This window comes from Mesocricetus auratus, unplaced genomic scaffold, assembly GCF_017639785.1.
Source record: "Mesocricetus auratus isolate SY011 unplaced genomic scaffold, BCM_Maur_2.0 Super-Scaffold_100026, whole genome shotgun sequence".
Classification (NCBI taxonomy): Eukaryota; Metazoa; Chordata; class Mammalia; order Rodentia; family Cricetidae; genus Mesocricetus; species Mesocricetus auratus.
The window spans coordinates 8,464,570-8,478,842 of NW_024429207.1; the positions used below are offsets into that span (position 1 = coordinate 8,464,570).

The 14,273-nt window shown below is 38.6% G+C and overlaps 1 protein-coding gene across 28 annotated transcripts in view; it reads right to left on the reverse strand.

Annotated features, from left to right (window-relative positions):
* The window catches only part of Sorbs2 (sorbin and SH3 domain containing 2), a 300,895-nt gene that overhangs the window by 86,317 nt on the left and 200,305 nt on the right, over window positions 1-14,273 (reverse strand). For 23 of the 28 annotated variants that reach the window (XM_040731909.1, XM_040731910.1, XM_040731913.1 and 20 more), the window contains 2 exons: window positions 8,090-8,139; window positions 1,700-1,792 (listed from right to left, as the gene is read on the reverse strand). In XM_040731909.1, the coding sequence (XP_040587843.1) occupies window positions 1,700-1,792; window positions 8,090-8,099 (103 nt within the window). In that variant the 5' untranslated portion in view covers window positions 8,100-8,139. The remainder of the gene's footprint in view (window positions 1-1,699; window positions 1,793-8,089; window positions 8,140-14,273) is intronic. The other 5 variants (XM_013110751.3, XM_040731923.1, XM_013110741.3 and 2 more) reach the window with 1 other exon arrangement.

Genomic DNA, 14,273 nt, shown 5'->3' on the forward strand with positions numbered 1-14,273 from the left:
CCCTTGGGTGCAAGGAATTGAACCAAACGGCTGGTGCATACTAGGCAAACACTGAGCTATACCCATCCCTCACTCTCACTTTAATTATCTTAAATTTTGAGACAGTGTGCTCAGATGCATCTTAAACTCACTGGGTAGTACATGCAGCCTTGAACTCTAAGTAGCTGGAGTCATAGGCTGGTGCCATCAGGGTTGGCTCAGCTTGTTTTTCTACTTTTGACTGTGAAACATTTAGTCTTTTCCCAACAACCTGAATGGTATGAAATTGTTTTTTAGTACAGTTTTGGCTCTTGAAGATGCAATCTGTAGTTCAATCCTATGCTATCCTTTTTTAGGTTATTTTTTATAAATAATAATATGAATTGCTAACATGGTGAGTCACTTTCTAGCATGTGCATCAGTGGTCACACCTGAGATTTTACTTGGTTAAAATGCCAATGAAATCCATGGTTCAGGCATCCCAATATGATGTTCCTGCCTTTTATTTATTTTACTTTTCATCATTCTCATGAATCTAGTGTAAATACATCTTTTCATATTCATACATGCATGAACAAACATATTCACAGTGTTTTTAAACCCAAATGAGATCAGATTACATACATTACAATGATTTTATGGAAAGAAGGGTAATATGAGACTCCTGACTTGACATTTAAATTTGGACCTCCAAGTCCATTTGGGAGTTGGGGAAGAAGGTAAAAGTCACCTTCAAAAATTTGTTTTTCTTTAACAAAACTGGGTAGGACATCTTCAATACCAATTGACCACTAAACTGCTTACAGAGGACTGAAACACAGAATGAGATTTAAAATTATTTAGCAAGACTATCACTTTCCTCCTGTTGCTATATAACTAATTAATCTTGAAAATAAACCCCAGAAAATCCTAGACTGCAACCACATCAGCCAGTTAACTAACCAGTTAGCAGGAGGTTTGTGCTACTCCCTTAAGGGTCTAGGGACAGGCTGGATGCCAGTTGATTTTACACAGCTGAGACTCTCTGGATGAAGTCTGTGTCACAGGTGTAGGCCAGTCATTACAGACATTTAGTGAAAAGAGAGCTACTTCAGGGAATGCTGGCACGCCATATCCTCAATTGCATTCTGGAGTATTTTTTTATCCGTGGGTTCATATTAATCTAAATTGATCAAAGTATGTATTAGAGAGATGCAAGAAGGTCTGTTTTCTGTTTGCAATTTTTGTGGAGAACCATATTAATAAAGATCTATGCTGATCAAGTCTTTTTTCCTAACCCTGAATTCTCAGTTACTTTAGTTAATGAGATAACGAAAACAATTATTAGCAATTGCAGTTTTACATAATTTTGGGAAGAGACTGATGCTTTCCATTGTATTTTTTTTGGTTTTACAAGACAGGGTTTCTCTGTTTTGGAGGCTGTCGGTCCAGCCTGGCCTTGAACTCACAGAGATCCGCCTGCCTCTGCCTCCCGAGTGCTGAGATTAAAGGCATGCGATTCCATTGTATTTTTAAATGTTTGCTTTTAACAAGGTTTTGGGTTCCTTTGGTTTTTTAGTTTTAGAACAAAACTATTTTTGGGATTAGAAAAAAATAAGATTGAGTGGGGTATTTGAGAGGCATTTAAACTCTCTGTACACATCCTAACAAGATGGTTTTGGAAAGAGAGAGGTGAGGCAAAGCCGTTCAAATGTGACACTGTGAGTTAGTGATGTTATACCTGCAGCCAATAGGTTTGGAGAACTTTGAACTCTCTTCACAGATGTTAATGTAACAGACATGGCGGCACGTTTGTGAGCACACCCACCGCTATCTGGAAGCAAAAAAAAACGATATAGCAGAGGCCAAGAAAACAGAGAGCACATGCAATATCATGCATTCTAAGTGAGATGTCTCAGATGGTCATGAGAAAGGTGAGCAGTGGAGCATTAGTAATCATGGATCAGACCTGCAACTTTCACTCCCAAACTAGAAGAGACAAAGTGAAACAAATGTGAAAAACCAGGCATCTGCTCAGAGATGGACAGCAACGCTTTACAAGGAAATAAAATGTTTTATATATTTAATGTTCGACATTTTTACTTAATGATATCCTAGAGACCAAGCTCAGTTTTGTTTGCACCATTAGTATTTAATGCACAGTAAATCTAGAAACAGCACAGCTAGATTTTGTAGTTATGGGTTATCTGCATTTCAGCCTAAAGTGCCATGTTACATATATTCATGTAAATAATTAGCAATCATAACCAGGGATGAGTTACTTCATATACACAAGTCATAAGGAGACACACAGCATTATGCAATCTCATGTCTTCCCACAGTTCTGAAATAGTTATTATAATTGAAATCAAGGGCAGCACTGACATACACGGTGAGATGAGCTCATTTTTCAAACAAACAGAATCTTTTGAATAATAGCTAGGGCATAATCTATATCGGTGCTAAGAAAATCAAGATGTGTAGTGAGAAATGTGTAAATGCACCAACCATTTTCCATGCTATGAGAAATTGAGACTTCTAAATCTGGATGCCCAGTCTCCAAGATTGAAAGGTTAGAGTTCTATTTCTGAGTAGAACTCTGACTCCGCCCACATTCCTTGGTAATATAGCATGTGCAATAAATAGTTCTACATCTTTCCCTGCTGCTCATCAAAGCAACCTCAGCTCTTTTTGAAGGTGAACATACACGAAAACAAATCAGATAACCAACACTGTGAGAATATTATTGTGAAAGTATAATTGTTGTATCTTGTCATATGCTTTCATAAGTCTTCATAGGGAAAATACCCAGCCTACTGATTAAACATGAGGAAATAGAGATTTATAATTATGTGTTAATTACTGGTAAAAATCATAAGAGTGAGGTCAATAGACCACAAAATTGGTATAACTATTCTAATATAAAATCTGACTTCAATTTATGATTTTTTAAACACACAAACCATTAGACAGAAAACCTGAGCTGAAACACAAAATGCAAATAAATGAAAAGAATAATTAAAAATAACTATAGCTAGAAACCAAGAAAGAAAGACACAAATGGTACAAAATTACAGCTGAAGATACCTTCAACAGAACACCAACAGCTAGTTTAAATTTGCTAAAATCTTTTTTTTTTAACATACATTGTCTGGTACTATATTTTAGGATATAGTTGGGGAAGACCATAATGTTGAAGAACATTGTCAAAGTTACAGAAGACATTCAAGGTAATTTTCATGTCAAGCTGATACAAATGTGCCACCGAGGAAACTGTAATGTGTCTTGTAAGTTTTTTTGCTGTTATTATAATTTTTTTCATTTTTTTAAAATTTAAATTAGAAACAAGCTTGCTTCACATGTCAATCCCAGTTCCCTCTCCCTCTCCTCCTCTCCCACATCCCCCATGTATTGAGGCTGAGACAGCATCCCTCCATGTGGAATGGGCTCCCAAAGTCCATCTGGATGACAGGGATACATGCTGATTTATTGCCTGAGGCCTCCTCACTGACACCAGGTTCAATCCCTTATTCAGGTTAGCTGTTTCTGTGGGTTTCGCCCACCAAGTCTTAACCCTTTTGCTCATCACTCCTCCCTCTCTGTAACTGGGTTCCAGAAGTTCAGTTCAGTGTTTACCTGTGGGTGTCTGCCTCTGCTTCCTTCAGCCACTGGATGAAGGCTCTAGGATGGCATACAAGAAAGTTGTGATCACAATATCGGGAAGGGCATTTAAGGTAGCCTCTCCACTATTGGTTAGGTTGCCAGTTGGTGTCATCCTTGTAGGTCTCTGAACATCTCACTAGTACCAGATCTCTCTTCAAACCTATAATGGCTCCTTCTATTATGGTATCTCTCATCCTGCTCTCCTCTATTCCTCCCCTCTCCTCTTCATCCCCTCTCTTTTTCCCAGCTTCCTCTTATGACAAAATATTTGGGAAAATGTATCTCATGCCATTGGACATCAGGTAGGACACAGGATCTTGTCACTACTGGCTGGTCTAAAAGGGCTGGGTAGTCAAGGGTGTTGAAAATAAAAAGTGACATCACTTTTAGGATTTTATTTCCTGGTTCTTTTAACTTTTAGTCTAAAAATGAGCAGAGATGAAAAGATAACATCTCAGAATGAGAACAGGAGAGACATGGTTTAAGCACAGGATTTCCAAACTGAGTGCTGAGATGCTCTGTGCCATCTCCATGAATCCACAAGGATGTCAGAGAACATTGAAAAAGCTTAAGTAAACAGTGGGGTACTTTAGGAAATATTAGATTGAAGTAGTTCAGAGTTTCAATATTATAGGTTATTGTTGGGGAAGTTCTGTGTATATGTCAATAAAGCACTGTTGGCCAATAGGGAAGCAAGATAGGTGGGACTAGGAGTCCAGGAGGACTCTGGGTAGGAGAAACACAGGAAGTCAAGATGTAACCGCCATAGGAATAAGAGGTCCGGAACTTTGCTCTGGTAAGAGAAATACTTAGATAAACAATTATGGGATAAATACTCAAGTCAGAGCTAGCCAGTAAGAAACAAGCAAGGCCAACAGCTTCATAATTAATACAGCATCTTGTGTGTTATTTGGGGACTACAACGTGGCAGAGCCCAGGCGACTGGCGGATGAAAAACCAAGCGGCTAGCAAGGAAAAGGCTCTCTTTTCAGGTTATATTTTGATCCCATTGTATTTCTAAGAGCTAGATTATGGAGGGTGTTGGGGAAGTCCTGTGTATATGTCAATAAATTACTGCTGGCCAATAGGAATCTAGATGGGAGGGACTAGGAGTCCAGGAGAACTCTGGGAAAGAGAAACACAGGAGCGTCGAGATGTAACCGCCATTGGGGTAGGAAGCTCGGAAACCTCTCCGGTAAGAGACATACTTAGATTAACAATTATGGGGTAAATACTTAAGTCAGAGCTAGCCAGTAAGAAAAAAGCAAGGCCAACAGCTTCATAATGAATATAGCCTCTTGTGTGTTTATTTGGGACTCATGCAGATCTAGAGCCAGGCTGGTGCGGCAGAGCCCAGGCGACTGGCGGGGGATAAACCAAAGCAGCTAGCAAAAGAAAAAGCTTCTCGTAACAGGAGGGTTGCTATGTTAAAGAACAAGCGTCCTATGAAAGTCATTTTGGATAAGTGAATGAGAGTAGTTATGTACAATTTCATTTCCTGCTCTGATGTCTCTGAGTGACAGGCACACAAATACCACTATTAAGGAATTGTGGTTACACTAAAAGTAAATTACTATTTTTCTTTCAATCCACATGTATTTTTATCAAATGACTTAAATTGTTAGAACATAAATGCTTATTATATTGTTTGCACCAAAATTCTTAATAAATAGAATCACTAGATTCTTCATTTAGGCCTAGATGAAAAAAAATACCCAGACATTATCACTATGAGATAAAAAAAGTGGGAATCTTTAGGCTAAGTAAATGGATACTCTTTGCTAACACTTATTAAGGGGCTTATTTTTAAAAGCTGAGGATGTAAAATTAGTAGAACAGACAAACCATTAGAAATTATTATTGTGTTTCCACTTGCATGTTGATTTTGAAGACATTTTTAAGAACTTGATATGAGGATGCTGTCTCCTACACATAGCTCATTCTAAAACAACCAAATACTTGTCTCACAGACATCCATGAACCCCCCAACCTGGTTGGATACCTTTCCACTGAGCTTTAAGATGTCTGATTGCTGTTTCCACTTCTGGAAAACACTTAGATGGGTAAACCATACTCTATGAATTATCTTTCCCCCTTTTAAGGATAGTGAATTCTCATGCATTAGAAAGTAGGGCCTCACCCTCTTTGGGGATCAGAGTGGAGATTGGGTGGGAGACTGGGGGAGGAGGGAAGGGAGAGGGAGCTGGAATTGACATGTAAAGCAAGCTTGTTTCTAACTTAAATTTAAAAAAGGAAGAAAAAAGGGAAAGTAATAGGTCACAATTGCTATGAATTAAGATAGGTCATAGTTTAGGCATTCTAAAATAAAAACATGAAATTCATTCTCCTTGGATACTTTGTTATGTATCTGATTAAAAGACTAGACTTCGAAGCAGTTTTAGACCTTAGTGACTGGCAAGTAGGGTTTTTTTTTTGTATGCATGTGTGTGCTTCTACAGGCCAGGGGTCAAAGTTAAGCTAATCCTCATTTCTCTCTCCATCTTAAAGATAGGGTCTTTTATGGAGGGCAGAGCCCACTGAGGAGGATTGCCTAGCCTGCCCAGGAAACCCTGGATGCTTGGGATATGACTGAGCAGCAAGCATTTTGCCCAACTGAGTTATCTCCTCAAACCTGGTATATAGAGTTTTAAGAAACACTGTATATCATTAATAATGGACAGGTGAGATGAGCCAATTTTAGTTACTCAGGAATCAATTATTTCTTTATTATGTAAGTACAGTGATAATAATTTGTTTCTGAAAGCAATATTGGTCATCTATATTTTTTAAAGAAGTGTGTTTTTATTGCAACATCATAACATTACTCTATAACCTTATGCAAAGGGTTTCAACTTATATCTGAATTTGTATGTTTCCATAGGTAAATCTACACCGGCAACCTGATTCTAGACACATTTGTGCCCATCTAGAGTCCCGATCACTCCTTATAAATGAAAGGTTGTTACACAGGTTTCTATTCATGCTGCTTAGCAGCAACTTGGTTCACACACAAGAGAGTTAAACAATCTTCCAGTTTCTCTGTGCCTACTTTGTTACTAGGATGCAATTATATGAATGGGAAGATCAACTGTTGAATGTGTTGGACATAATTGCAGCATTTTTAGTACAATTATATATGCATATCTCTCATAATGGGAAAACCCTATGTGTAGAACTTAAATCTTCAGAGGCGATACCTCAGAAGTAGTGAGAAAACCTCACGTCTTCACGTGAATGGCTTGCTGGAGTCATTCAGTATGGTTCATCACAGTGCATTTCACACTATACGTACAGAATGATAGCTGTTATTAGTCAGAAGAGACTGAAGAAGGCGAACGCATTCCCACTTGTAAAAATGCTCCTACTTGGCTCTCTGAGAAGGTCATTACTTCTTTCTCCAACACCATGTCTCGTTTGCTGTTCTAATGGTCTATCTACATGTGGGCTCTGTCCTCAGGAGCAGGCTGACAGTGTTCTGAGGCCAGTTTGAGCAGGTTTCTGCTAAGAAGATGTCACAGGGAGGCAGGCCTGGCACTTGTCTCCACACTTGATCTAGGGATTAAATACTGGCTCTTACCAGCCAGTTGTTAATCCTTCTTCTAGACACAAGGAGCCTGATGAGGAAGAATGGCCCAGGCTTTCTTTTGGCTCTACTATGGGGCGGCTAGCTAAAATAACTCAGCCATGAGCTATGACACATTCAAAGGATTTCAGTGAGAAAGCTGTTTTCTTTAATGACTGCATACAAGTACACTGTGTATGAAACTGTGGACAATGAGGGAGGGTACAGGTGAAATTACAAGCCAAATAGATCTACTGTGGGACCAAAATGACATTTTATATATTTGCCTTTGAGCCTAACATATTTTAAGTAAGAGATTTCAAGTGTATAAACACAGCTTTAAGAGTTAATCGAAACAAAAACAAACAAGCAAAAAGTCCAACAATCAGAAAGGGCTGAGGTAATGGCTCAGTTGGTAAAGTGCTTGCCACACGAACATTAAGGTTTCAGTTTGATTCTCCAGACTTAGACTTAAAAATCTGGGCACATTGGCACGCACTTGATACTTCCAGTAAGTAATGCAATACAGAGACAGGGGGAGACCTGGGACTCACAGGGCAGCTATGCTAGTCTAATCACAAAGTTCTAGGTCTAAGAGAGGCCCTGATTCAAAACCAGGGTGGATTACAAAACAAGGAACAATACTGCAGGTTAGCCTCTGGTCTCCACACACACACCCATATACATGTGTACCTGCTACATAAACACACAAAGAAAATCAGTAATGGCAAATAATAAAAAAAATCTTTGGGATGTGAGATTCGGATACGATGAGAATGTAATGTAACTCTCCGTATACCCAGAAATCCAGTGTTACAGTTAATACCGTGCTATGCTAATATAGGACCAAGGTGGTTTAAAGAGGAAAGCTAAAGAACTAACTAACTAAATAATAAAAAAGCATACCTGTATTCATTTTCACCTTGAAGGGTTTGTTATTAAGGTCTTCAGTTTTCCTGTAAGGGGGGGAAAAAGAGGTGATGCAGAATTTGCATAATAAATCATGGGACAAAAGGCTGTGAAGTGTTTTGGGTGTACCTGACACAGAGGTTCTCAACCTTCATAATGCTGCGACCCTTTGATACAATTCCTCATCTTGTGCTGATCCCCAACCATAAAATTATTTCCATTACGAATTGTAACGTATTATCTGTTTTTTGATGGTCTTAGGTGACCCCTAAAGGGGTTGTGACCCACAGGTTAAGAAGCACTGACTTATGAGTAATACAGCATTATCATTAATCTTGCTTAAGACAAAGTTTAATAAGGAGGGCAGAATTTATAATTCTATTTATCTTATGGTTTTCATTTAGTGGTGATCACTAATGGTTGAAAAGGGAGACCTACCTTCCTTCCTTTCTGTCAGGCTTTGTTTTTTTCTTTGCTGTAGGCTAAACCCAGCCTTATGCAAACCAAGCATGTGTTCTATCCAGTGAATTATATGTACAGTCTAAAATTTCATTTTGAGATATTTAATTTCTATGTCTAACAAGTGAGACCTCATGATCCAAACTCGGTACACAAAGGAAGCTGTTTTTTTTTAAACAAATATACATGTGACTAATTTTTAAGTATCATTTTTCCAGAATTTCAAAAACATATGCTGGTATCTTGAAATCTTTACCTTTTAGATGTGGATCAATTTTCATAGGCGATATACTTTTAAAAAGTCATTTCATCATTATTTTCCTTTTAGTTTTCAATGCATGCAGGTAAAGAAACACTTTTCTGGCTGTTTTTTAACCATGTTTCTGCACTCTGGCATATTTCTAAACACTGGACCTGGCAGCCTTATTGCCTTAGGGTAGGGATGCCAATGAGCCCAGGGGAGAAGGCAGTGGTCTGTCCAGGAGCTTTGAGAATGTTCCTCTCAATGTATTTATTTTAAACTCAGTAGCAAAACTCTCAATATGTTCCCCTTAAATGGACAAAATAAATGGAAAAGTTGCCTCAAGGGATGTCTGTGACCATGGCTGAGGCAACTTCTAAAACCAGAAGGGGTAAACAATTCCAGAACACGAGGACTGTAAGGACATTTCCCAAATTCAACCTCACCATGCCTTCAGGAACAAGGCAACATACTATGCTGAAGACTGAATCGGGTTTTAAAGGGGGATGAGGAAGGCAGTGTTAACACCAGAATAACACTGATTGATGAAGAGACCACTGTAGAAGGTAGGCTGATTCTCAGACCACAAGAACTGCTAATGTCTGAAACAGTGTTTCTACACCAAGGAGAGAATTAACACTGATACGTTTTACTACAATTCAATGTAGAGATTTGCAAAACATTGGACTCTCAGACAGCAAAGCAGGATTAAGTAGAACAAAGGAAGGCGCCAAAAACCCTTGGGCTGCTCATTTTTAAAGTGATGTATCCTGTTACTTCTAAGGGTAATTTGTTAGTTTTTTTTAAACATTATATTGTTTTAGTTGTCAAAACATTAAATGACTAACTTCCTAATCAGGCAAGGCAGTTTTGAGGTTCTTAGAGACTAGCCTGGGTGTTTGCATGTTTATGAACCACCTGAAACCTGAAGGCTTCTTGGGTGACTAATAAAAATTCATGATTCAGTCTCCCTTGTTTGCACAAAAGCCCTTAACAATTCCACCACTGAGAACTCTTGAAGCAATTTAAGCTACAGAGAATCCAATCTCTTTTGTTCTGTTCTGAAAAAAAAAATGTCTTTCACTGCACTTGCATAACGAGCATAGATTATTCTGGAAGGCATCAAATTCCTGGAGTGTTTGCATGCTACTAGAAGACAGCACTTCAAGCATTTTCTTAAATTGGAATTGAACCAGGGCCAAGGCTATGACAATGGGCCGTAAAATATAAATCATTTACCCAAAGAAGGCAAGTCTACAGAACGAAGAGCCCGGTATATTAATGGGTCAAAAGAATTTTCATAGGCTGTGCAGGGCCATATTTACTTAAATCAGTTCTTTATAAGGGTGGTAGGAAAAGCAACACCATACACCAATCCAGGATATGCATGGCAATGAGTGTGTTTTACTTAGAGGGGGACTAACTTTTATTTCCGGTGTGTGTTTGTACTGTTGGTTGACACTTCAGCAGCGACATGATAACACATTGAAATCTTTTAATTGTGCCTTTCCATTATCAGGACCTTTGTTTTAAATGTTTAAGGAAGAACAGACTGTGCAAGTGTTCTTCTGATTGGGGGTCCTAAGAGGTTTGACCACATACCAACACAACTGTGGTCACAGACGTAAACAATTATGCTTTAATTTATTATTCATCATCATAACCAGTCCTGCATTATGAAGCAGAGCAGAAGCAACCTCTTTCCTCCAGTTTTGCCCAATAATTCTGTGTAAGTCATGCTGTTTCAGCAGAGCTGAGTGTAAATATCAAGGTCACAGGTCAAGTGAGAGAGCTACCTTTGAACTGAAATTTAAGCTGAGGCATGGTCCTAAATTTTTTCCCATAGAATAATTTTAATCACACAAATGGATACAGCTATTTTGAAGGAATACATTGGTCATTCACATATTATTTTGATGTAAGTACATGAATAGTCTACACAATGGGAAAGCACTGTGGAATGGTAGCTAGCTTGGAAATGTATTTTAAATATTAAGATTATAATATGTTATACCTTAAGGTTCTACAGCAGATTCTAACTTGAATTTTATGTGTTCTTTGAAGTGCCCTCTTCTGGACCACAAGCCCTAAGTGATCAATGCATTTCCCTTTTCTCTGTCTGTGGCGAGATAAGAAGTATTCAAATTGCTCAATCGGCTCACTTCTCAATTATAGCCAAATGGCTTAATTCAGGTTGACATTTAGCATTACTTATCTGTGAGAATATGTCAACATGCTGCCTTGAAATGTTTACAAGAAAATGCCAATCAGTTCATTCTGTCCTTTACATTTCCTTAGTTTTTGAAAACAAAAACATACCTCAAATCCCTTTCTGAATACTTCCTCAAATTGCTCCCCTCATATGAGATATCAACTCTTCTGTCTCTAAGTGGGCGGTGCAAAACTCATCACTATAGATATAAGGGCAGGATGTTCCATGCCTAAGAATGCTACCTCCCACTCTTACTGAGCTAATGAACCCTGAGGATGGGCTCACAGCAAATTAGGCACTGCAGTGGGGGTCAGCGCATTCAACATCACTATTTAGGAGTGAAGAGAAGTAATTTCAGGCTTTAAAGAAACAGAAGTTCATGGAGCCACTTATGACTTTTACATGAACATATATCATTCTTTTAAATATTATTAAATTGCCTGGTATCTAGAAAAGAATTTTGAAAAAAGGATCATTGTTTGAAGGAATTCTGTAATTATTCTTTGGGGGATGTTACCATGTGAGCCACTCAAAACACGTGCAGATTTTCCAAAACATACATTTTCCATAAAGTTGTGTGAAGAAAGAAGCCAGTGATAGGCAGGTGATACTGTGTATTTTCCCAGTGCGTCAAAGTCAGCAATAGGGGCTGAGAAGATAGCTCTGTCGGTAAACTCTTTGCTACACAACCATGCTGACGTGAGTGTGGGTCCCTGGCCCTCACAGAAAGTCTGGGTGCAATGATACCACAGCGGAATGCTGCGGCTTCCTGGCTCTAGGTAGCCTCAACCACCGATGAAATCTAGATTCAGCGAGAACCTAAAAATTAAGGTGGAAAGTAGCTGAAGAAGATGCCAACTTTAACCTCTGGCCTCCATAGACACATGTGCATAACATGGGTATGCACATGTACACACATGCTTATATCATATATGTATATATAGCCTACACAAACATGAAGTCAGCAAAATACTCATTCAATGAATGTTCAGTTTATTTTGCATGGCCACATGGATATTGCTCCAGCACCCTACTTTCCCAGTGTTAACTTTTATGATTCTTACAGAAAATTATGATATACCCCAAGTGCCTGAATTGCACATTTTCCCCTCACTATGATAATCATTTGTTCAAATTAAGAGTACAGTACTAGGAAAATTACATGGGATTATGCTATAGAAACCAAAAGTCAAGTGAATTCTTTGAAAATCAGAATTCTCAAAGAGGATCTGATGAGGCAGGCACAAAAAAGATTATATACAGTGAATTAGAATAGTTCCTTAACATATTGACAGTGCACTGAATAGTTCTGGAAGGATGGTGGAGTGGTTTAAATGTAGTTTGTGTCTCCTAGAGTTTCATATATGAGATTAATCTCCACTATTGGTTATTTAAAAGGGTAGAAACATTTACTCTAGGGTTTAGAGGTGGGATCATTGAGAAGTGATTAGAATAAGGTCATTAGGATAGAGCATGCACAACTGAATCCAGGTGGCTTCCAAAGGGAAGGAAACAGATATGAAGAGTCACAGACAATACACCTACTTTTTGTCTCTTGCCATGATGTTCCCTTTACACCTGAAATTTAAGTTAAAACAAGCACTGATCTTTGCAACTTTCCCATTCTATGACACTGTGTTACTGGGCGCAGAAAATATCCTACTACAGAGAAGACATGGGCCAAGAAGGACTGGGTTCAAATTAGGTCTACCTTTAATCACCAGTACAATGTAAACTGATTGGATCTCATGATCATCTTCAACAGCTGCAGAAAATCAAATCCACCTTTTCCCTCACTGACCGGGGTGAATGCATACATCCCATTTACTAACATCACACTTGTTAAAGCAGACCATCGCCCTTGGTTGTTACAAGAAAATAACCTTAGCCAGGTGGTGGTGGTGCATGCCCTTAATCCCAGCACTTGGGAGGCAGATCACTGTGAATCTGAGGCCAGCCTGGTCTACAAAGCAAGTTCGAGGACAGCCAGGGAAACACAGAGAACCCCTGACTGCCTCACACACATACAGAGACAGAGTGAAGAGACATATTTGTTGGTTCTGCAGAGGGCATGCACACGAGAGAAGACAAATAATTGTGATAATGTTTTAGTTTTAGCCTAAGTAAAGATGAAATCACTCAAGGTGGCTAAAGCAAATATGATTTGATGGAAAAGACTACCTTCTCAAAACTGACATGAAATAAGTCTAGGGGATTTAATAGACTGTGGGATTAGTGTAACACAATTGTTTTCAAATGTATAAATCAACTGTGGTTTTTTTAAAATAAAAATTAAGATCGTGATCGTACTGTGCTGGAATGTTTGCCCACCGAATCATGTTGAAAGCATCTTCTTTATTTATACACATGACATCCTGGTAGGAAAGCAGGTCTAAGCAGCCTTTGGAGGTCTTCAGAGAATGCTGGTGAGGAGTTGGTGAGGCCACTGGTGACACCGTAGAAACACTGTGGTGGGCTGTCAGTCAAGCATGAGCAGATGAGAGAAATACTATTGGCAGGCACTCAGATTGCCTTTCAGTTTCAGATAATTCGTGACAGTGGACCTTTGGGTTAATGATCTCAAATAAGCCAAGTTTGGGTTTGCACTGACAAGGAGCTGTACAGATAACAACCACCACTTCTGTGTTTCCTCAGGGATGTCCCCGGATTTAAAAAATACAACATTCAAGTGTGACTATTCCTTAATGCTGTGTTATCAGTCCTCACTTGGAGGGCTGTAAATAGGTAATGCTAGAACAAAGTGCTTTAAGATTTCTCTGTAAGAAGACAAAATAGGATTTTACATTCATTGCCCTTTTATACAGAAAAATGCCAACCCAAACAATTCACTTCTAGTTCTTAGCCAGGTCATGAGTTCCCAGCATGCTTCACTATTTATACCTAATATAGTCCTTCATACCTTGCCACTATTTACTTAAGCTGCCTGTCACTCAATCCACCAAAAATAGACAAGGAAAACATCCAAAATTTTCCTTAAATTGTGCACTGGAGAACAGTGAGGTTCACTTGAACAAAGATTTGTAACTCCATAGTTACTTGACACGGTTGTTAAATAGTAATGTTAGAAAGTTCTAATAAGATGTTTGGCATATTTTAATTTATACAACTAGATCTTATTTGCTCTCATCTTTATTAGTGATTTGTGCTCTGACCCATCTACAAGAACTCTGGACTATTCTTTAAATCCTTGATGTTTATGACTCTTGGAAAGGTCAGAAAGTTCTCTTTTTAGATTCCTAAATGCATGA